The 24,725-nt window shown below is 40.0% G+C and overlaps 2 protein-coding genes across 21 annotated transcripts in view; one reads left to right on the top strand and one right to left on the bottom strand.

Moving 5' to 3' along the window:
* Nucleotides 1-24,725, top strand: part of MED12L (mediator complex subunit 12L) — a 699,797-nt gene that overhangs the window by 574,225 nt on the left and 100,847 nt on the right. The gene's annotated exons all lie outside the window — the stretch shown is intronic.
* P2RY13 (purinergic receptor P2Y13) lies at nucleotides 20,626-24,130 on the bottom strand. Its single transcript, XM_047875187.1, has 2 exons — nucleotides 24,008-24,130; nucleotides 20,626-23,560 (listed from the first exon to the last, which is right to left on the bottom strand). The coding sequence occupies exons 1-2, from the start codon at nucleotides 24,125-24,127 to the stop codon at nucleotides 22,544-22,546; spliced, it is 1,137 nt and encodes a 378-aa protein (XP_047731143.1). The 5' UTR covers nucleotides 24,128-24,130; the 3' UTR covers nucleotides 20,626-22,543.

The following is a 24,725-nucleotide window of genomic DNA, read 5'->3' on the forward strand; positions in this document are numbered from 1 at the left end:
GTGGTCCCAGCCCTTTGACTGATCTCTTTGCTCAGCCAGCTTGCCCTTTAAGTTGTGTCTGAGCCTCATCTGACTGCTGTGTGCACATAAACTGCAGGGCTGCTGTGCGTCCTTGGCATGTCCCGGCGCCTGCAGGGTGTTGTAATGAGGGCTGCTTCAGCGGTAGTAATGGCTTGGTTCCAGGACCTTGTTCACGGGCGGGAATCCTGTTGTGCCACCTCCTGCTCCCCCAGCTGAGAGCTGATGAAACCACTCAAGAATGTGATGTCTGATGTAGGCCCAAGCTTCACAGCCATTCCTGAGGTTAGATGGTATCGATGCTTACAGGCCTGGTTTTTGTTGTTGTTGTGTTTCTTTTTCTTTTTTTTTTTCTTTTTTTAACCATCCATTGATATCCTCCTTTGACTGAGGAGGTGGTGGAATGAGGGTGGTGGAAAAGGACTACTGTGTTCTCAGTGTCTCCTTTATTTTAGACCTTGGACCAGTTGCTTGATGTCTCCTACAATCCTCAGAGCAGTCCCATGACCTAGGTGCTTCGTTCCCTTCCCCCACCACTCCCCCCAGGCGGGATGATCTGAGGTTCAGACTCGTTAATTAACCTGCCCTGACTCACATGGCGAGTAATGGGTAGAGTCAGGATTCATCCCAGATCTGATAGAAGCTGAAGCTGGAGTTCTATTATACTGGCCCAGAATAAAAATGAAGAACGATTCTGGAGCCTCATTTTGGAGGACAGGAAATAGGGGGGGTGGGCACAGGGCAGAGGGGGCGTTTGTTTTCTCCCGTCCAGCTGGTGAAGGAACTGCTAATCTTCTGAACTGGAGATCTAGTTTTGTTTGGCCTGAACAATGTTGAAAACACCAGGAAATTGCATATAAGAACTCAAGTTTGGATCCTACTTTCAAGAATGAGATATGCAAACACTGAGCACAAGTAATCCAGCAGCATCAGCTGCCTCTTCCCGATGGGCAGTGTGCAGGCCAGTTTGCCAGCTCCCAGCATTTTCTGTTGGCATCCTGGGTGTCCTCACTTGGGAGTGTTAACTGTCTGATCCTATAGATATTTGGTTTTATAACCTTTGGTTTGTCATTTAATCTTACGTGACTACATTTGATTGATATGGATCAAGAAGTGTTCTATTTAGGTTTATAAATGTATTTTTCTTCTTCCTCTGCTCCTTGCCTCTGGACTCCTAATTTTTCTTGCTTTGAGGACCATTGCAGAGTATTCTTTCCAAATGATTTTCCTGGTACCTCTTAGCAATTCAGAAAAATGGTGTCAGGAGATCTTACTTAGTTCACACTTGAGAATTATTAATGGTCACAATTGAGCTTTTCTCTGTGTTCAGCCCTGTGCTGGGGTCTTTAAGCAAAAACCCTGCTGGTTATTATTAAACTGTTTTTCTTGGAGGGAGAACTGAGATTCTGGGTCCCAAGGAAGGAAAGGTTATAAATGGTGGTGTAGAGGCTTGAACCCAGGCGTGTTAGATGTCTAACTCTCTCCTGTTTCCCTGAAAGGGTAATGGGGGGACCAGGGGAAAGATTAGCATCCAGGACTGGTGAACTGCTACCTTAGGCACATAGCCTTGTAGTTAGAATTCACTGTGTTAGACCTCAGCCTGGTTGGTGAGCCCCTTGTGCCCAGCTTGGGGGAACCCCTGCCTCAGCAGAAAGAGCCAGCAGGTGTGCCCGCTGGGACCCAGCAATGTCCTCTCTGGCTGCACAGGGTCTCATTACTGTCCTTCTGATCAAGATAGGAAAAATGAATGCCAGTGAAGTGCTTCCTCCCTGAATGCGGTTATTCATCATTTGTTGGAGTGATTAATTGGTGGCAGTGGTTCTCTCTTACTTGTCTTCCACTTTCTTGTTTGAATTTTAGAGGCTCACATCCAAAACTGTTAGAATTTCAGATCTGAGGGTTTTGTTTTGTTCTGTTTTGTCTTTTTAGCAGCAGGTTGGTCATTTTCTTACAGAAAAGCCATAATAAATTAGTAACTCATATGGGAATACTGTTGTGGTATCCTTACATTTCAATGGTAAAGATGTAACATTCACAAAAAACATCTAATGCGAAGTTTCTGGTGAAAGATAATAGCCTCTTATTTTGGAACCGTCTGTAACCCAAGAATACCTTAAATTTAAGCTGGAAGGAGGGTGGGAGGGAGGGTTTTCCAATGCGGGTAACAACAGCTTTGCTGGAGGCCTTGGGAAAGAAACAGGTTACCTCACTGGATACAGTTTACTTTTTTTTTTTTTTTTTGGTATTGAAATTAGGTCACTGTAGTCATAGGTCGCTTCGTTAATGCATGCTTCGAGTCACATCCGAAAGGTGTTGGAGTGCCAAGCACAGTCCATCAGGTTGTTCGGGTGCTACTCTGAAGTTCTCTTTCCAGACTTGCACTTGACATCTATAGCCTACAATTATGTGTCTTTTGGTTCACATTGAGATTTAGCAGATTAGTTATCAGGTGACTTCTGACCACTTGTTGGTAACTATTTCTTTGAGAGTGGTGTAAAGTGGATTGTGAACTCCATGAAGGCAACGCTTGGGTCTAATGCTTCTTTAGAACCTTCCCTAAACCTGGTTATTCCCTTTGTACAGGAGAGGAACCTTACCAGGGAGATTCAACAAGTTGCCCAACATCACACACACTGAGAGGCGAAGCCAGGAAAGGAGCTTTAGTTTTTGTGGCCCCAGAGCCTCTCTGCTATGCTACTTGACTTGATGAATGGAACCTCAGAAGTAACCTGGCTAGTGTCTTATACCTCAATTCATAGGCAGGTATTAAGTTTTTGACTCTGTTTAAGTCTGTGACCCTAGACAAAACATTTTAGCTCTCGAACTTGTATATTTCTGAAATGGGAAAAATAATACATGCCTGGACTAGTTCCCAAAGTGTGCTGTGAGAAGTTGTGAGATAATATATACAAAGTCAATTTTATGTTGTAAGTACTACAGTATTATAAAGATGTAACTCATGGCAAATAGTACTTTTTTTTCTGTTCAGTAATAAAATTTGTTATTAATCATATAGTTAAATTTTAGAGTTGACTGAATTGACATGTATAGTTTTATTTTCTCTTTAGGCAAAGTCTGATTGATATATAGCTCAATTCTGGATGATTGAAACAGAGGAGGCTAGTCAGAGAGGTTAGGGGTTCTAGTTTCAATAACCAGAGTAATGGTTTTAAATGACTATGTGGAACCAAATATATTTCAGGTAACTTCTGGTTCCTTAAAACAAATATCTCAGAATTTAAGGTCCCAGGTCGAGTGTTCAGTTGCTGGATTCACATCCTGAAGAAGGGAGGAGTGCTTTGCACAGGCTCAGGGAGTGGCTGTTCCTGACTTCACAAGGGTCATTCCATGGTGGAGGCACTATACTTCAGAGGTAACGTGATTCTTCATGCTGTGATGGTGGGGGTCTTCTCACCATTCCAGGAAGGTCGTCATCACAGTTTTCTAGCTGTGGGTAAAGGGGAGGTGTTCTCAACAGAACACCTACCTGTAGAATGGGTGTCAGCTCAGCTACCTTAAATCTTCAGATCACAGTTTAGTCAAACCGTTACGTTGTTTAATAGAATAAGACTGATTCCTAAGAGGCAAGTCCTCCTTCACTTTTATCCCTTACCTTCATTTATAATGAAAACATTCTAATGAGGTCTTTAATACTAGTGGATATTTCACATTTTTATCAGCATCAGACCCTCCCTGTTACTTACTTTGTCCTCTTATAAAAACAAGAGATAAATTTCCCCACCCATATATATGTAATAAAAGGATCTGGCGTCATATATAATTGATTTCATGTATGTGTGTGTGAACACATACCCATATATATGCGTGCGCGCGTGCACACACACACGTATAGTATTTTCTTTAAAGTGATTCTTAAAATCAATGTCACTGGCATTAATTACCTGATTTTTAAAACAATGCTTCTCAAACTAGTGGGAATATTTGAATCAAAATAATTTTGGATAGATGTATACAGATGGTAAGTTGCTCAACTAGGAGAAATAAGTAACTGTTTGCATTATTATAATATTTCTCATATGTGTTTTCTCTTTTTCCCCCGTCATATTTCCTTGATTAATGTCCTCTACCATTACAGCCCTCTCTTCTAGCTTCCTGTCTTGTACAGAATACAGCTGAAGCCCCTCTGTAGGTATCCTCGTGACCTGATCTTGTCTACCTGCCCACTTTGCAGCTGCACAAGACTGCCTGTCTACCTGGCCCTTTTGTTCTGGAAATCCCGCTTCTCCCTTGCCCAGCTATGTAAGGGCAAGCTCCTTACACAGCTTTCAAGTCTCACTCCTCTGCGACCTCTTCTAAAAGTCTTCTGTGCTTCCCCCTATACTGTGTCAGTGCTCCTCAGTCCCTATTGTCTGCCTCGTTGTCCAGAATTCCAACTATTGCATTTTCCTTGTTTGCCTGACTGCTTGAGAGTCTCTGAATCCTTCTATCTCCAGAATCCATCAGAGCACCTGAAGATAGAGGGTCAAGCTCAAAAAGCATTTGCCTTCATGTTAGGCTCTCTTGGAATGTGGCTGCCCCCTGTGACCTAAACTGATCTTAGCAGAGATCTACCATTGTTTCCTTAATGAGTATCTTATTTTGCCATCTGAAGTAGAAGAGTACAACACAGGAAGGGCTGAGAGAATAGGAACTGGCAGTTGATCTCATGTAAGACATGGACAAAGGCCAGGAGAAGGGTCATCATACACTGGTCCTCTGATGTTTCCGAACACCTCCCTCTGAAGTAGGGGGACTAAAGTGGAGGGTTGCCAATTCAAATAAAGCCCCATAGGTAATATCCCCCGAAAGGAAAGTGAGCCAGGTATCAGAAGAAATCATCAACAGTACTAGTATGCTAGTAAGATCCAGCTAACAGCCAAAGCGTCAGGGTAGATAAACAGCAGGGCTGAGGACTGTATGTCCTGGGGGGATGTTGCCCTAGTCTCAGGCTCTGGATTGTTGCCACACAGGTGTATGGGTCAGCTGCTATCAGATTATCTGATTTATAAGAAAAATGGATTTTCTATAAAATTGCATGAATTTTAAGTTACAGATTAATTTTGTTAACACATTGGGTAGGCCCAATAAAGCTTGTCTGTGGGTTACAATTTGTGACACTGGCTGCACCAAGCCTTTCCTTAGCGTTTCTGTTCATTCCCTGTGGGACTAGAGCCTTGTTACCTGATGCTTGCTCCAAAACTCTACCTGAGTTTTACCAATTTCCTCTTCATAATTTCCTTTTGGAAATTGATGAGTTTGTAAGACAAGCTTTGAGACAATGTATAGGATTTCAGACATTAATGGCATTGTATTTAATTTGGGATGACTACTTCAGAAGCTCTGAAGTTTCTTCTTACTGCTAATGATGGTGTATTAGATTGAACCACATGGAAATAATATTTTGTACATGTGAAAATGGCATTTTCATATGCCTACCTACCAGTTGAGAAATTTTTGATAGGATGTATTATTGCAGCATGAAATTAGAAAGAATGTTTTAGGGGGAAGGGAATATTGGTGTTGAATAAATACAATGGAAATATCCATTAACCAATGACCGTAATATGCAGATGCATCAATACAGTAGTTACCTTTTTGATGGCATCCACTGTTTTTTATTCCTTTATTTTGCTACATATGATATAGGTACTACATTAGACACTTTGACACGTGCAATACTTCATCTTGTTTAAAGTTTTCATTATCCAGATCATTACAACGCTTGCTGGAAACAACCACAAAATAATTGTGATTATTTAAGTATTATATCTTACTGTGGGTAACCACATTGTACCCATGTTATGAAGGATTGTCTTCTTTGTAAATGCATCTAGTAAACAATTAGTTTTGTAGTTTTTTCAGTTTTCTCTTTCAACCAATTTATCTACATTGTTTTGAAAAGCGCAATGATGATTTGTTTTCAGTTTTGTTTATAAGCTTTGAGTCTGGTAGGTTGGAAGAGGAGGAGGTGTGGCCAGGGAGGCCATCCATCCCAAAAGCAGTGTGGTAGACCCTGTGGTGCCTGTAGCCTAGGGGCAGCTCATGTCCATGTGTCATTTTCTTACCTCTCCTCTGTCAGCTTTCTGCCTGAAGCCATGTAGCTGAGTGCTAACAGCCCAGTATTTTCTCTTAGCATTTTCCTTTCTTCAACTAGATCATAAGCATCTGTAGTGCAGGAACCTTAGATTATTTTATTTCAGCTGTCCTCTATTATACTGACTTCTGCTTTGGAAGCAACCAGAATCTTGGTTTATTTAGTACTCTCCATGGCCTTGAAAATCAGAGTTTTGCTCTACTGTCTGTCCGCTGGAGAGTTACTCTGGTGGCTGAAGGCCAGTAGTATCTCTGACCTGAGAGCATGCTCAGTCTATTGGCTAACCCCTCCTCTGGTAGTGGAAAAGTCTATGTTTCTATCTTGTTAGGCACAGCAACAGCATTAAGAAGCATAAGGGTTTGGCAAATACTGGCTAATCCTATTGTGCATGTAGGACAGTTGTGAATTATTTAGATACACTTTAATTTATTAAAAAGACATTGGATTCAAGTTGCAGATCTGCCATTTACTTGGGCAGGTTACCTAACCTCGATGCTTCCCTTTTCTCTCCTGGAAAATATTCATCATTGGATTGATTTGAGGATTGAATGAGGTATTACCACAGTATTACCTCATCGGATCCTTAGAGATCTTTTTTTGGAGCTTGGCATATAGTAAGAACTCACTATTTTGATGCTACCTGAGTGTTAGTAAGAATAGTCTTCCCCCACCCCCACACCATTTTTCAAATAAATTGAGGCTTAGCGAGGTTCCCTCAGTAGACCTGTGAGTACAAGAGCCCAGGTTAACACACGTGGTAAGTGATGGAGCCTGGATTTGAACACAAGTCACTCTGAGTGTTGTGCTCATAACTATTCTGTTGTTGCTGCCTCCCCACGAATTGGGGGTTCATGTGCTGATTATTATATGATGTCTCCTTTGGAAAGAATAGAAAGTAAAGTAGCTCCATCTTGACTGTAATCTATCACGTACCCAAGATAGCCATTTATCTCCTGCAGTCCGGTAGCACAGTAAATAAATCACAAATCTATATAATTTTGCTTATAAACTATGCAAAAAAAGGGGGGGAGGTCACTATGGCAAATAGTGCATTTACCCAGAGATTGCAAAGTAGTGACTAAGAGCATGGTTGACGGCAGAAAAACATGGTTCAGGATGAGAGCTCTGCTACTTGTGTATCTTTTAAACTTCAGTTTCCTCAGCTGTGAAATGGTGGTAATAACAGTATTTACAGCTGTCTCCATTTGTTTTTTGAATATGGGTGAAATATGCAGTGCTCTTGGGCATATATTAAGCTATCAATGTATTTATGATGGTTGTTTTAGTATTAAGGCTAGAAGGGCAGTTTGTGTCATGACTTTTATCTAATACATTATAAAAAGTCACTTAGGAGTTAGCTTCTGTTTCTAAAATGATAGAAATTATTATTAGAAATTGCCTTAAGACAAATTAAGGAGTCACTGATATGAATGGCTTAATGTGAAGTCTTATACTATGTGAAACTTATTCAGTACTCTTCTTCAAGCGCCTTTTAGTGTAAATGTTTTCATCTTTGGCTAATATGAATGTTAGTAAAAGATAAAAATATGCTAATTAGGTGCAAGGTAGAGAACAAACATTCTATTCTGCCCATTTTTGCCACATAGGGAGGAAGAATATTTAAAAGTGTAGCCAGGCCAGAAAGGAGCTTAGACTTAACCATTGGCCTGATGGAGAACATGTGAGTCTTGTTTCTTATTCACTTTGATACTCTCCAAGTGGTTCATCTCATCTACTTTTTAACCACAAGGTCATGGTTGCCTTGGCTCTCCCTCTCTGCTTTTGATGGTCACAGCTATAAGAACTGCAAGTGGCCCTTGTGTTTGTATTACTGCAAAGCTTTCTACCTGAGGAAGCAAGGAGCTAACTGTTCTCATCTCCATCTTGCAGAGGGAGAATCTGGAGCCTAAAGACGTTGGGATTTGATTAACATCATGTAGTTGGCTGGGACAGAAATGGAGAGAGGATCAGTCCTCCTTATCTTGTTGGACTCCACCCAGTGCCCCCTCCAACATTCCTTTATTAGATCCAAGCCTTGGTTCTTGATAATGAATCCTAGTACCTCGGCATATCACCTGGATTGTGGGAATGTAGAGATGCTGGGGGCCTCTAATGACCATCTAATCTGATTCCCTCATTTTATTGTGAGGGATGGGAGTGAGCTTCCAGGGAAGTAAGAGGCTTGCCCAACTTACTGATAACTTTTGGCACAGTCTGCATCCTAGCCCTGGTCATTTTGCTGTGAGTCCTTGACTTTCTGCCCTGAACCAAACTTCTGTCCCCATGCCCGTGGAGAACCTCTGTCCTCAAGACTGTGGGTTGCTCCCAGGTGATTTTCCTTAGATTTCACCTCACTTCTGTTCTCACCAGGACAGGCTTTGAGGGAGTTGTATGAATTTTCCTGTTTAGAGGCATACAAAGAACGAATGACTATTCTTGTGTCCTCTGTGTTAAATTTCTGTGGAATTTTCTGAGTACAGGCTAAGCATGAAATACTTTTTGTTCTTGAAGGAAGTGAACCCCTAAGATAGCAAGGAAGGGAGAAAAGCATGCAGACTCCAAAGAGGGCGTGAACACCAGTAGCTTGAATAAAAACATTAATTTTCAGTTAGTGTCTATTCACCTACCCGCTTCCTTGAATGCAGGAATCCCTCTCAGCACGCTGTCTCTGGCTAGGAAATTTCCCCTAAGCCTCTTCATGAAAGTTATGATTTTGTGCCTACATCCTTAAATACAGTATTCAGGAATCTATTCTTCCAGCCCCTCTGCCTTCACCCACATATATCAAAAGACTTTTCAAGTAGATGTGGCTAATGATAGTCTTAGCAAAGGATTTTGCTGAAGGACTAAGAGAATCTCCTTGATTCCTAATTTCAAGAAGGAAAGACTTTTGTTAACCCCAAGCTGGCAGAGATAATAATGATATAAAATATGAGCAATGTCTGGCTCTCCCTGTCCCATATAGTTTTGGTACTAGAGAAGCAAAGTTTTTGCTGTGTATTTTGCTAGGAAGTTGGCATCTCTAGTTAGGATTTTGAAAGAAAGCTGTTGTTGAAAATGTTAATACCCCTAACGCGAAAGCAGATTCAATTTGGAATACAATATAAAATTCTCTAGCAGCTAAATGTTGTTAACCACGAAAAGTCCCTCTACTTTAGGCTCACCTATCTTTTAAAGTCTTTATTATAACACTGACAGGTTCAAATCCCCATGCTTGCTTTTTGTTTTCCTCAGTGAAGCAAAAACTTCCCCAACAGTCTGAACGTGAAGCCGAACTAAGCTGTCTCGAGCCCTTTGTCAGTAGCCGGGCAGTTTCCTCAGTGCCTTCGTGACATGTTTTAACATGATCTCTTAATGGAATAGGAATGAGGATCGCCCTGTTCTTTGTGGGACAATGAGAAGATTGAGATTCTTTTATCAGAATGAGGCAATCTGGGCAGAAAAATCATCTTTCTCATTTTGGTCTCTCTGTTTAAAAAAATGTAAATGAAGGATTATGAAACAAATATACATTTTAGGACGTAGGAAACAATGAGAAGAGACTGTGGATTTTACTCAACCTAATAAAGTAAATGTGATAAAAGATTTCACTGAAACAGAAGTGATTTCCAAATCATCATTTCCCCTTTTGAAGTCACGATACACAGTTTACATTTTCCGCCCGCCTGAGTTGGAAACCGCGAAGCCCCATGAAGCATGTATGGCCCCTGTTTTGGATTGTGGTGCCTCCCACAGAGTCGTTACATTATCTCATTCAGTTCATATTCTAATTTCTACTTTTTCTTCAGACCTCAGATTTAAGCAGAAGGATAATTACAGTCTTAATCAGTGCTGTGTCCTATCAACCACAGCTTTTAAGAAAATTAAAAAAAAGTTTTTTTGATTTACCTTTCATTGCGGTGTCTGGGTGTCCATTCACCTGATACGGTGTCTTCGAGTTGGAACAAGCTTCTCAACTCTAATTAAGAATAAGCCTGGAAACTATGGTTAACAGAGAAGTGGGTTTTCTGGTACAGCATGAAAAATAAGCATTTTTCTCCCTGTCAGAGAAGGTGGGTTCTCCCCTACCCTCCTTGAGAGTGTCCTCTGAGGCACCCTTTCAGATTGTCCTGCTTGGAACAACTGGAGCAACTTGCTCTCTCGCTAAAGTAAGTGACTCACATCTGAGAGTAGGTGAGATCTGTCGACTGCGGAAGAGCATTTCCTGAACCTGCAGGAATCAGAAGGTGATTCACCTGAAGGGAACACAGAGGGCTGGAGCTCAGCATGCCAGAGGACTGTTGAAGGAGAGGGGGATGGAGTCTAAGGTTGGGGTTGGCCTCTACTAAATTAGTCCCAGTGTTTAGGTTCTTTCTTTTTTCTTTTTCTTTGTTTCATTTTATTTTGCAGGGATGGAGGGGCTTTCTATTGCTAATTAGAAAATATGCATTTATAACCCTCCTGCCAATTAAAGCTTAGATTAAAAGGAATCAGAATGTATTTTATGAAGGACAAATCCTTTAAGATATTATTTAGCTTATTATTTAAAAACTAAACTTGAAATGTGTTTCTACTAGTGATTGATAACATTGGAAACCTGTTGTTTTATTCAATAATTTGATGATCTCTGTGGACCTATTTTTATATATACACAAATGTCAGTATTCAAAATATTTTAAAGTTATTTTGGGGGTGAGTTCTCACCTAATCCTTTGAATTCCATTTTTAAAGAGAAAACAACTTTGTTCTTTGTAAAAGTTTTCCCACAGTGATAAATTTATACATTCAAATCACCTTTTCTTATTTGTAATTAATTTTAGAACTTTCAGATAAAAATCTACAAAAGATTGCAAGGTTTTGAAGCAAACAAATAAGTAAATAAATGAAATTTCACCAGATGGAATTAAAACCTGTTACTATCATGGGTGAAGGTAAATGAAAATATTAAATGTGCAATCTTTTTGAAGTCATACGTCAATAATAGATATTTAGTGTTTACTTACACCTTAAGGAAATTATATATATATATATATTTTATTATTTTAAATTTTATTTTAAAATATATATATTTATGTACTAATTTCTGTACTAACTATGTACTAATTTATTTTTAAGTTTTATTATTTTAAACTATATCTACATCTATATCTATATATGTCTGTGTGTGTGTGTGTGTGTGTGTATATATATATATATATATATTTATGTATGTATGTATATGTGCATGTTCTAATTGGTTTTCTTTCTGTGTTAGTACAGAAAAACAAAAATGTGTTTAATTTAAATACTAATAGTTGAGGGCGCCTGGGTGGCTCAGTCAGTTAGGCGGCAGACTTTGGCTCAGGTCATGATCTCAAGGTTTTTGAGTTGGAGCCCCACAGTTTGTGAGTTCAAGCCCTGCAAAATCGGGCTCTGTGTTGACAGCTCAGAGCCTGGAGTCTGCTAAAGATTCTGTGTCTCCCTCTGTCTGCCCCTCCCCTGCTCACGCTCTGTCTCTGTCTCTCAAATAAATAAATAATACTAGTAGTTGAATTGTCAAAAATTCAGAATTCTGTTTCTTCTATTGCCTGTCTAAACAAACAAAAACAGACAACTACAATTTAAATGGTTTTCCATTCCATTCTCTTTAGGGTGGATTAAGTTATAGATGAGTAGACCGCCCTAGGGAAAGTCTGTGAACAAAAATTAGGCAACCTAATAGTGGCTCAATCTTAAAAGAATTTGCCAGATTTAGAAATAGTCCTGCATTAGGTTTGACTCTGCTTTATGCCAGTTTATACTTCTCTGTGGATTTTTGCTTTTTTACATTTAAAGCAAGTTTACTGCATCCTGAGGAGAAAGGTTACACTTGGAGATCTTTTAGTTGGAGAGATTTGCCCTTCTTGGGTTGAGTTCATTGCCATTTGTTGCTGTGAGACTTAAGTAATCAATGATATGAAATCAATCCATCTATAAAAATAACCAGCTGCCAAGTCTTAACAGCATCAATTCAAAGAGAGTGTATCCCTTGTAGCCTCCTTAAAAATGTGTTGAGCAAAGGCCTTCTTTGCACATTCTGGGGATTATCGTCCCAACTTTCCCGTCATGTGTGTGCAATCATGTTAGGAACTTTATCTAGACAAATACTTCCTAAGTTCTGTTAAAGGCCTAAAGGCAGTTCTGTTATCTACCTTAAGTTTTAATACATTTTTACCCGGGTTGATTTTGTCCTATTAGGGCCAACTAACAACATTAACTTTTTATGTTAAAGAAAAATCTTTTTCCTGTAAGGACCTCAGGTTTTCCCTGTAATGATGAGACACCTTGACTTTGGACATGGGATTTTTATAAAAAGCTCACAGAGGAGGAAGGGAGCTGGGGTCCCCATTTGTCCACTTGCAGTAGGCGACCCTTTCTCTTCTGGAGCTGGGCTGGGGCCGTATGGCATAGGCTTTCCCCTCCCTTAGTAACATAACAGTCAGATGGTACTATTTAGAAGCTCTGGCCAGTGATACAAACTAAGTCTAGTAATGAAGAAGTTAGTGTGAGGCAGCCTTTACGTATGTGTCCTGAAGCGTATCATGCCAATCTCAAGTTGGGACTCGTTCACACTGGTCTTATTTAACATTCAGAGAGGGAAATAGTACACGTTTAGTCACGAAAAAAGTGTAATAGCTTTGATGAAAAGAGCAGCTAAAAAACAGCCCATAACTTTATTACTGTTCAAATCACTGAGAGGTTAACCTGCATAATTTTTTTTCTGCTGATTTTTATAGCAAGTCTCTTATTTCATAAAAGCCACAGGAGACTTTATAACCATAATTATCTTGCTGCTTCATTGGAAGGTCCTATTAAATGTAGGGAAGCTCTTTTAATAACATTGTTTTAGCCTTTACAAACCCCAAATTTATTTTGAATACGGGACGACATCCTGGGATGTGTTTGTGTTTCTTGACCACCACAATGTTTAAAAAAAATGTGGGTTTATTTATTTATTTATTTATTTTTACTAAAGATGATTGTTTTTTCTTCTCGTATTTTTTAAAATATTTATTTATTTATTTATTTATTCATTCATTCATTCATTTATTTATTCTTTTATTTATTTATTTAGAGAGGGAGAGCAAGCAGGGGAGGGGCAGAGAGAGGGTGAGAGAGAGAGTCCCAAGCAGGTTTGCACTGTCAGTGCAGAGCCCACCATGGGACTCCATCTCAGGAACTGTGAGATCTCGACCTGAGATGAAATGAGGAGTCAGTCGCTTAACCCACTAAGCCACCCAGGCATCCCATTTTCTAATATGATTTTTAAAGATGCTAAACCTACAGACAAATTGAAATAATGGTTCAAATAGATTTCATCTCAATTCACATATTGTTAACCTGTTTCACATTCCCCCCCCCACCCCCAATATGTTCGGTGGACCTGTTTGAAATTATAGTCAGCGTGATGAATGCTTTGCCCTTAACTGCTTCAGCATGTATATCCTAAAAACAAAGATATTCTCCTGCCCAATCACAGTGCTATTATCAGTCGAGATTAATGTTGAAGCAAAATATTTTAAAATATACTGCTGCATTAAAATTTTGCAATTTCCCTTTTAATTTTAATACCCTTTTAATTTTTTTGATGTGGCTTGCAATCGCTGGTCACACCTTGCATTTGGTTTTAGGGTCTTTGTTTATTTACTTATGACCTTGTTTTTTAAGTTTATTTATCTATTTTGAGAGAGAGTGAGAGAGAGCGCGAGTGAGAGCGAGTGAGCTGGGGAGGGACAGAGAGAGAGGAGGAGAGACCAAGAATCCCAAGAAGGCTCTGAACTGTCAGCAAAGAGCCCAGTGTGGCTCCATGTGGGGCTCGGACTCATGAACCGTGAAATCATGACCTGATGAAGGCACCCCTACTTTATTTTATTTTTGGAAAACTAAAAAAAAATTAGAGAGAGCACACATGAGCCTGGGAAAGGCGGAGAGGGGGATAGAGAGAGAGAGGCTTAAGTAGGCTCTAACCTCAGTGTGGAGCCTGACAGAGAGGGGCATAAGGGGAGGAGGAGTGCTCTATCCCATGAGCCTAGTATCATGACCTGACCTGAAATCCAGATACAGATGCTCAAGCTACTGAGCCACCCAGGTGCCTGGGTTTTACTGTCTTTTTAGATTTTTAATCTTTAGAACAATCTCTCTGCTCTTTTGCTTTTTAATAAAGTCCCCTTGGACTTTGAAAATTGGTTTGTTCTGTATTTGCTAGACTCCATTCTGTGAGATATGTAGTAGGGGCTGCTTTCACATGTTTTTGAGGTAGTTTGGAAGTATTAGCCTAAAGTCTATATTGGAGTTTGGAATTTTGAATTTATATAGGAATATCTAGAATCTTGTTTTGGACATAGATCTGGTTCATGGATCATGAACCAAAATTGGTCGATCCATACTCTGTTTTTTGGGGGGGGGGGGGGACACAGGATGACTTATTCAACTTTTTTGGTTTCATTGTTCTATAAAAGGATTCTGGTTTAGTTAACAGAATTTTAGATGAGAATTCCCATAACCTTACTGATTTTTCAAAATACAGTCTAAAGAGACAGAAGCATGCAAGGAAAGAATGTGTTTCTAGAATCTTAGAAGGAATGAAAATTAGGTAACATTATTGATAAGTTTTTCTAAATCCTAGAAAGAATCCTTTACCCTATTCCTACTTACCACCTTTTTAGTGGGAGACATTGGGAAATGTATTACCAAGGCTTATCTTGGCCTTCTAGTCATTTCTCCCTTCCATATGGTTTTTTTCTTTCCATGTAAAGGGCCTGCTAGTCTTTTGTAATACACTAACTCATTACAGAACAAAAAGAGGCAGAGATTTAATGGAAACATGGCTCAAATTGCTCTGTCTTGCCCATATCTTTTCCATGGAGCCAGAACATACAACAAGGATTGTAGTAAAATCTTCAGCAGATCTTACTGTTCGATCTCTCTGTACACAAAAGTCACTCTAATTGTGGCTCACATCCAGTAGTTGAGATTTTTTGCGGAGTATAATTATTACAAACCCTTTAATGTTCCCTTGCCGAGATTGGTATCTTTAGGTCCCTATGCTTGAATTACTGTGTTTAATCTGTCATTTGAAATGATTTGTATCTATCAAGTCTGCTTTAAATAAAGCACTTACCTTTTTCTGGTATGAGAACTTCTGTGTAATGGTTGATTAGAGGGAAGAGATGGTTTGGAGATTGAGTGTGGAGATATGCCTGCATATGACTCCTGACCTCTTATTGATACTCTCCCGTGTGCTGTGCTACTTAGTTTTGGAAATTTTGCTTGAGGCAGTGTTGGGTCATAACCAGAGGCTAGTAACTATAGGGTCATACAGACTGGAATGTGGACTTCTGCCCCTCCAGTTCATACCTTTTTTACTTGGGACAAACAATTAACATAGCTGAATCTGTTTCTTCTTCTGGAAAATAAGGTTCGGGATGGCTACCGTGTAATATAGTAAAGATTAAATGAGATCATATACAGGATAATTCCTACATTATTTATACCTTGGTTGGTATTAGTAAACAGTAGCTTCTTTTTTCCTGTCTTCGTCCTCTGTTTCTCCCTCCAGGAGGCCAAGTGAGTAAGTGAATGAATGGGAGTGTCTGAATGTAAATTTGGAATGATCAAAAATTGAAAACATTCCTCAACTAAGAAGTCAGAGTAGGTCCATAATGTTTTAGTTGCCCCTAGAAAGCTCCTGGTTTTCCTTTAATGATGAGCTGATCATTACTTGAAACACTCATTATATTCTTTCTTGACCGTTTTGTCTTCTGAAAAGGAGGAAGTTAGAATAGCTTATTGTAGCCTGTCTGACACTATGGGAAAGTGTAAAAGCTGAGACCAGTATTTGTTGGAAGGGAAAAGAGCTGGTCTCAGGAGGCTTACCATGTTTGGGTTAATGCTTCATTTACTTGCAGTTTAGGCATTTTTGGTTGCAGGAAATTTTAGTTACAGAGTTAAATCGAGTAAGAAGGATAAAAAGTGTTGAGTGTTATATGTCTATATGATGTTAATTTAATGCACAAAGCCAGTATTTTTAAAAAGCTGTAGAAATATTCAGATATGCATTAGCTAAAATTGTTCATGATGAATGCCACTAAGTATAATCAGATATAAGCATGTAGTGTTTACACTGATTTTTAAAATAAAGATACACATTTTAATTACTATACCCCAAGATGTTACATTTTTGAATTTGAGTTTTATTACAGAAGTGGCAAAAATTCACATTTTTGTCACAGGATTTTTTTTTTTTAACTAGTTTACCTCCTTACTTTAAGTGTTAAATTCCATTTCCTTTCTCTTCTCTATTCTTTTTTTCTCTTTTATAGCCATTCCCTGCGTTCTCAACTCCCATTCCTATCACTTGATGTCTTTCCCGCCCCCTCCCCCCATCTTCTGTGCTTTTCTCTACACATACTTTATACTAGAGTGGGTGGGGTTGCTAGGAATCAGAAACCCAGGTAATGTTAATGTCTGAGATAGTGTACCCATTTTCTGGCTGAAGCTGGATTCTCTTGGTTGCCTGGTTATACCCAGCATGTGTTTGCCCTTCTGCTATGTTTGCTGTTTCACATGGAGCACAGTCTGCACTGCAGAGGAAGGGGCCACTCTACTGTTCTTATAAATCCTTGGAGAAAGCTGAGCTAGAGTAACAGCTGTTGTTTTTTCCTTCTTGGAACTCTTGCAAACTGACTTGCCCTTTATGGCAAGATGAGTGTTGCTCCCTCACTGCCCATTACAAATTTGGCTCTACCCCACCTCCTTCTCAGTGTTAATCACTGACCTCATACATACAGATTCATCATGTTTGGTCTTTCCAGAGCGTTTGATGTTGTTGACTATTACTTCCTCCTTGAATCTCTCTTGTTCCTTGATTTCCAGTATACCGGATCCCTTGTTGCTCCTTTTAATTCACCCTCCACCTCACACCCTCTAAACTCCCCATTCTGGCATGTCTTCTGTCTGTTCTGTACATAACACTTGTGTAGCATGGCCCCCGGGTGCTCAACTCATTCTTTCCATCACTGTCTCAAAAAGATATCCCCTGGCCTTCTAATCTAGCCATGTTTTCAGAGCTGTGGATCCATATCTTGCCCCCACTGGCTAAATTTATTGACCCTGATCTCTGACACGTTAAATTCATCATACCCAGAGTCTGCTTCTTGTATTTCCTTTAGAATCCAACACCTCACTCAACCTAACTATCTTCAGAGCAATGAATCTCAATTGGAAGGGGGTAGGGTGAGGATTATGGGTCCCATTGAAAATACATACTGCTATTAATGAGTACATTTTACGTATAATCCCCCTACTCTCAGATGGTCTTGGACTCAAAACCTCTCTCTGAAAATGTCTCTAAGGTCCATGTCAGTTTTTCCCCCCTCGGTTCTTGCCTGCATAGATAGAAGACTTTTTTTAATTGATCTGTCCTCAATTAAAGGACAGATTGCTCTTCCTTCAATCTGTAATCATCCTACCAGTACTGGTAAATTGATTTTCCTAAAGCACCAGCAAAGAGCATGTAGTTCTTCTCTTCTGAAACCTTCCGTGTCTTGTAAAGAAGTCCACATAGTACAGCATGACACCAGAGCGCTCTTCTGTAGGATCCTCTGCTCCATCCCTAGGCTCATCTTCTACGTTCACCTGCTGCAGCCTCTGGCCCCCATGGCCCCTTGTGCTCCGACCATAGCACTGTCCCCACCCCTAGCTGAGCCTTCCTCCAAACTGCTTGGGGTGTAGAGATGTTCCTTTTTGAATGCTATTTTCTCCTTCAAGATCCTGGTCACGGTGTCATCTCATCCAAGCCCTTCCTCAGTTTCACCATTTGGAATTAGCTACCTTTTCCTCTCCATTTTTACGGTGAATTAATCATGTCTCTCATATGGCTTCCACATTCGGCTTCATTGTGGGTTGTGTGCCTGACTGTTGTGTGCTTCCAGAAAGGTAAAGGACCCTGCACTGAAGTATACAATGAAGGCATGACTGACCCAGTGAATCAGTGAACCCACTCTTTGGGATTTTACTTCTCTCAAAAATTCTCAAGTGCCACAGGTGCTAGTGGGACTGAACCACTCAAACCCCTAAAGTTGCGGAAGCATTTGTGTTGAGACCTCCCCCGTCCTCTTCAGGAGCCACCTCGTTACCATCCTCACCGCTAGGGCGTGATATTTAGCTTGTCCTGATGGTGTAGCAGAGCCATGGAGGCCTTGTGCCTGAGCCGCCTGCCTGCATCTTGGCCACAGTTCTGCCTCTGCTTGCTGGCAGGTCATGCGCACCATGGGCAAGGTGTCTTCTTGCTTTGTGTCTCAAAATTTTTTTATCTCATTCTCAACAGAAAACCCTATGGTATCTACCTCATAGGGTTGAAGTAGGAAAGTGATAATCCTTACAAACCACATAGCATAGCACCTGGCACATAGCAAGCATTCAGTAATGACTGCAGACTGTCTGTGTAAGGTCCTGGGAAGTTCTTGATCACTTCTAGGTCAGGGCTAATTACCTGGCAGCATCTGGACTAGTTATGGCCCACACATGAATGTATTGTTTTTGCGGGGTCAAGGAGTGTGGAGGTGGCTGCGGAAGTTTTGAAAAGAGCAGGAAATGTAGGAGACTGGGTTTATCTCTTGAGAACATTAGACTATCTGAGATGGTAAATATAGTGGGTAAGAATATAGGCTCAGAAGCAAGAGTGAATTACAGTCCTAGTCCTGTTCCGTATAAGCTGTGTGACCCCCATGCGAGTTGCTTAACTTCTCTGTTTCTCAACTTCTCTATTTTTAAAACGAAGATAACTATCGCACTTTATAGACTTGCTGGGATTATTAAATGGGACAGTCTAATGATAGCTCTTGCTTCGTACATAATAAATAGTACTGTGTGCTGCTTTTGTTGCCACTGATGTCCATACTTCTGCTCTTGCTACACTGGGCCGGCAACACTGGGCTTCCAGTCCCTCCTGTGACAACAGTTGCCACTGAGTAGTAGAGGCCCCCATAAGTTGGGCACGACTTTTCAGGCAGCCACATCCTCCCCCATTACCTGTAGCCTTATATCTGCTCTCTTAATGACAATTTTGTCGATGTCTTGTTGACAGATGCCACTCCTGTGCGTTCATGTCCAAGAGGGCTGTGCTGTGAATCAGTGTTTAAGGCAACATGAACCTCAAGGAACATTTAGCACCATAGTTATTAATGTGTGCTCCAGACCAATAGTATCAGTATCCACCGGAAACTTATTCTCAGGCCTCACCCCAGACCTACTGAATCAGAAACTCTGGGGGTGCGCCTAGCAATCTGTGTGTTAAGAATCCCTCTGGCTGGTTCTGATACCCGCTGCAGTTTAAGAACTACAGATGTAACACATGAGTCGTATGTCCATATTACTGACGTCCAGTAAAAGTAGTTACATTTAACTTTTTACAGAAGCCCTTGTTTGCGATGTGAGCTCACATATTATGTTAAAGCTCGCTACTTACTTTTTTTTCTTTTTGCTCTTTTTTCTGTCATTAATGGCTGTGGTAGAGCATCTCATTCTGTAAGTATTCTAGAATTTGGTATTTGTGATTGCTAGTTTGGGAATTTCTTTTCAAATAGTTGCTTTGTATTTTGTGAGTATTTTTTTTTTTTTTAATGTTTATTTATTTTTGAGAGAGAAAGAGAGAGAACAAGGCAGGGAGAGGCAGAGAGAGAGGAGACACAGAGTCCAAAGCAGGCTTCAGGCTACAACCTGTCAGCACCGAGCCTGACCTGGGGTTTGAACCCACGAATGGTGAGATCATGACCTGAGTTGAAGTTGGATGCTTAACCACTGAGCCACTCAGGTGCCCCTGTGAGTGTGATTTAAAGGTGACTCTAATATGCCTGTCTTCCAAGTTCTTTGTAGATTATTTCATTCTTCACATCAGGTACCCAGCTTTTGACTATAATGTTATTATAGTAGAATTAAATATTTGTATTTAGGGAAGTCATAATTTTGAAATTTTATCCTGAAAGATCTTTCTAAAAATTGTATGTAGTATCAAGATGCAGTTACTTATAATACATTATTAGAGTCTACATGTGATCGTGTAATGTACTCAGTAAAGGTAATGTAGATTTGGTAACATCTGAAAGTTATTATGATTTAATTATTTTATTTGAGAGAATGAAAATCAGACATTAAGAGTATTTTCTAAAGGAGTTTTGGAGATTGTAATATGCTACTGTTAAAAATTTTACTTAACCAAAGCCAACAGCCCATAGCTAAAGCATTTTGTCTGTAACTCTAAAACTGAAATGTTGATAGACATTAGCCCCAAAGCTATACACGTACTATTTAGTAATCCTGCTTCCTTCATGTTCATTTACTAGTGAACCCCAAAACATCCCACTTCCTGTGTACAGGCTCCTGTGTACATGCTATAGGAAGGCAACTAAGGAAAGCTTGAGTATTCAGTCAATTTATATCATATTTGGAAAAATAAAAATACTGAGAAGTATCTTCCTCTTCGCTTTTCGGGTATGTGAAAATAAAACCAGTTTGGGTTATTTTATCAAATATTTATTGATTGCTCAATAAGACACAATCCCAGCTGTCAAATGTATACATAGATTATTAAAAGAGTAGGTACATGTGTGGGCAAGTCATTACAAAGCAGTGTGGTAAGTACAGTAATTGAGGTGTGACAACATACAGATGAGGAGGTGATTGGGTTTGAGATGGTGGTGGGAGATGAGATTGCATGGACCAACTGATGGCATCTTAGGTTTCAAGGACAGGTAAGAGTTTTCCTGGTGAATCAGAGGAAAATTTACGTGTGCTGTGGCACAGGGGCAAAATGGAGCAAGGTATGTTCTGAGAGTTACAAATGTACATAAGAGTGTAAGGTTTCAGGAATCAATAAGGCCAGAAAGGTGGATAAGTTCCAGGGCCTTGAGGGCTTTTTGGAGCATGAGAAGAGGTCTGGGTTTAACCTTAGGATGATCCTGTTGGAGCCAAGGGTGCATTTACAGAGCATGACTACCCCTTTGTGCATTTTCTCTAGAAGATACAAATCTGCATCCGTAATTCTAGATAACCACATTTTAGTTTTTTCAACCACAAAAGATTTCAGGAGGAAATGTGGGGGTGAATAATTACTAATAGGTTATCGTCCTTTGAAAAACTACCCAGTATGGATGCTTTTCAGTGTGGGTCAGCAGTTCTATCTATAAATGTACAAAGAATGGCACAATGATGACATATTCTATTTAAAACATTTGTTTTTTCAAAATTTTAAAAAAATGTTTATTTTTGAGAGCAAGACCACGAGCGAGGTAGGAGCAGAAAGAGAGACACAATCTGAAGCAGGCTCCAGGCTCTGCACTGTCAGCACAGAGCCCAGTGCGGGGCTCGAACCCATGAACCATGAGATCATGACTTGAGCCAAAGCTGGACTCTTAACCACCTGAGCTGCCCAGGCGCCCCTCTATTGAAAACATTTGTAATTCACAGTCTGCAGGGAGTAATTTGGGAGATACCAAGAAAACCTGACATGTTTTCTGTCTTCAAAACATGTCTTTCTTAAAGAATCCTGACCCTCTGGGGGATTCAGTCATGAATATAGGTAACTAGCAAAGGGAAATCTGCAATGAAAGCCCTAATGCATAACCAAACAGTGGGGGAAGTAGTTGCTTTGAACCAGAGGCGTGAAGCAGGAGAATAGAGGTTGTGGCCCAGAAAGGTTTTGCTGTGTTGGTGGCATATTCAGCCACCATTAGAGTGTTGGCTGGGCGGAGGGAGAATTCCAAAGAATATCAATCAGTACAGTATTCTTGCCCTTAAATTATACACACGTAAGATGAATGCATCGTACAATAGTACAATATTTTATGTGGCTTAATGGTCTAATGCTACATATGGAATACTGAAACAATGTCAGTACTCTTAATACTGGAAGAGGCTCTTGACAATTAATAAGGAGGAACTCCTTCATCCAGGCTTTCTCAGGGTTTTTTGACCTACTTCAATTCCCCTGATGTTTCCTACCCAATGGCTTCAGCTTTCATCAAAGGACTTTCAAGTTTTTTGGTTTGTTTTTAAACCAGGAAGTATCAACACTTGTGGGATACAGAAGCAGTAGTGTTGTTTGAATTATGTGTGTCAGAGAATGTGAGAAGTGAGAAGGTGTTCTGGAAGGAGGTGTTTAGTAATACAAGTTTATCCCTATCTTCTCCAAAACCTCAGTGAGTGTTTGCAAAAAGGTGACCTCTAGTGGCCACTTGCTTTCTGTTGTATTTCTCTCACAGATACTTCACTCTGCTTATGAATTGATCTATGTGCAATTAAAATTTATAGAATCCTTTCTGTACACCAGGATAATAAAAAGCATTTGCTCCATCCTTTTTTCCTTGCTTAAACTTTATTTCCAAATTGACTTTTGAAATTTTACCTATTAAATATTAGGTAACCAGAATAAAGTTATCAGCCTAGGGTTATATTGTCTGTCTGGATAGTACGATTTTCTTGGGTTGATGACGTGATCTTCCTCCCTCTCATACATGGTAGCCTTTCTGTGAATTTTTTACATAAGAATATGTATATTATGGGATCCATGCAAATGTTAGTTGCTGCCAAAAAGAGGGTTGTTTCTTTAGCTATAAACAATTGATTTTGCAGCCTGCAGTCAGTCTTACTGTTAGTTTGACTGTGAGTGTAGGGAACTCTGGCAAAATGAAATGGAGCAAAACACACAAAGAATACAGCCACAACAACAAACACTTTACCTTCCAGCTTTGTGTTGTGTTTGCTGTCCTTACTTCTGGCCTTTCTGTAAGAGTTGTATACTTTTTTTGCAATCACCACATAAAACAGAAGCATTAGGACAAAAACAGTCCAGAAAATGAACTGGGATATGTAGTTCACCACTTGATGCCATTTCAACCCCAGCGGATCCTTTAAGGAGGCACACTTTTTCACAGATGATGGTGTTGCTTCCTTATTGCTCAAGATTATATTCGGCAGAGAGATGAGGAACAAAAAGAGCCAGACGAAGGTCGAGATCATTTTCGCAAAAGCAGGTTTTTGTACAAAATATTTTCCAAACGGCCTGATGATCTTCAGGAATCTATCAAAGGCTATGAAGCCTAGCAGTGTGATGCCCACATACATGGCCTCGTAAAAGATGACCGCAGAGAAACGACACACAAAGGCCCTGAGTTGCCAGGGTCCGAGGTGTGAGTCAGAGAGAATTTTAAATGGAAGCGTGAACGTCATTATCAAGTCGGCCACCAAAGTATTTTTGAGGTAGACAATGAAGGTGGAGGAGCTGGGGATGTGAACGAACACCCACAGGGCCAAGGTGTTCAGCAGGATGCCTGTGAAGAAAACGATGGTGTAGATGACTGGGAACACCAGCTGTGCTATCCGTGTGTCCCTGGGGCACCGCTCAGACCCATTGAAGCCCTTTATCACTGTGGTGTTCATGGTTTCCAGGGTCAGCTGTTATAAAGAAACACACACACAAAATCAAATAAGAAGTCATGATTTCCAAGTGCTACTTTTAAAAACAGGCTTTAGGTATATAGCCTATTAACACCTTATATTTATTCAGCCCATTCAGTAGATGAGTTGAAAAGGCACATGTTTCTGGCTACAAATTTTTTCAAACGTGTACTACATTTTTGGTACTTGTCAGTACCATTACTTCTACACCCTTTTGAAATCCAAATAACAGGTTCTACCTCCTTCACAAGTGCTGCTTTGAACATGGCAATGAAGCAAGACCCATTTAAGAAGTAAAAATCCATGTCAGCTTGCTGTACATTATATCATTCCTTATACTCTTAATCTATGGTTTCTAGAACGTTTACCGTAAAGTGTTTTTCCCCCTTGAATACATTCTGTCTTTCATAAGCAAGCCCGCCCATAAGAAAAGTTGAAATTCACCTGTATTTGGAAGGACACTGCGCTCAGTGTCTTCTGATTGAGGCAGCCATCAGTACAGTCCATGAAGAGCATGTGAAGCAAGTGTTGTTCTGCTTTCTTATGCTGGGTTTCCTTCCTCATTTTCACGTGTGTAATGTAATCAATTAGAACCTCTTCATATTCAAACCTTTGCAAATTATCTAATAGGAAAGCTCTTTTATTTCAAACTTAGGTGATGTTAACCTACTGTGACTTAAATGAATTAGCTTAGAGGCTGTTCTCTTCATATTCTCTCATCTAATAACGTTCTGGCAGTTTATCTTTGCCGTCTACATGGTCAGCGAAATTTTCGAGTACCTCTTGTATATTATAGTAGGTGGCAGAACAATAAATTAGCCCCAGGTTACAACCACACAGAAGAGCAAGAGTTGACTTTAAAATTAGAATCATCATCTGCTCACTTACGGACTGCTTTTCTCAGAAATTTGTGTACAGTTGGCCGGCCTGTTTAATTTTACATGTACCTTAGTTTTTGGTCTTTCTATCTCAGAGAGACAGAGTGATATATTTTCTAAGAGTTCAGGGCTTTTTGACCCAGATTTTTTTTTTTTTTTTTTTTTTTGGAGGGGGTGGTTAGAATCACAGATCCAGCAAATACTGAGTACTAGGTAATAGACAAATGATTTCATAGCTCTCTCAGTTTCCTCATCTGTGTAATGGGTTTAATGATAGTATATTA

This window comes from Prionailurus viverrinus, chromosome C2 (assembly GCF_022837055.1).
Source record: "Prionailurus viverrinus isolate Anna chromosome C2, UM_Priviv_1.0, whole genome shotgun sequence".
NCBI classification, from domain to species: Eukaryota; Metazoa; Chordata; class Mammalia; order Carnivora; family Felidae; genus Prionailurus; species Prionailurus viverrinus.

Coding starts and splice junctions, on each gene's coding strand:
- P2RY13 (XM_047875187.1), bottom strand. CDS start 24,127: ATGAGGAAGGAAACCCAGCATAAGAAAGCAGAACAACACTTGCTTCAC. Junction 23,561..24,007: donor CAGTGTCCTTCCAAATACAG/GTGAATTTCAAC, acceptor TCTTTATAACAG/CTGACCCTGGAAACCATGAA.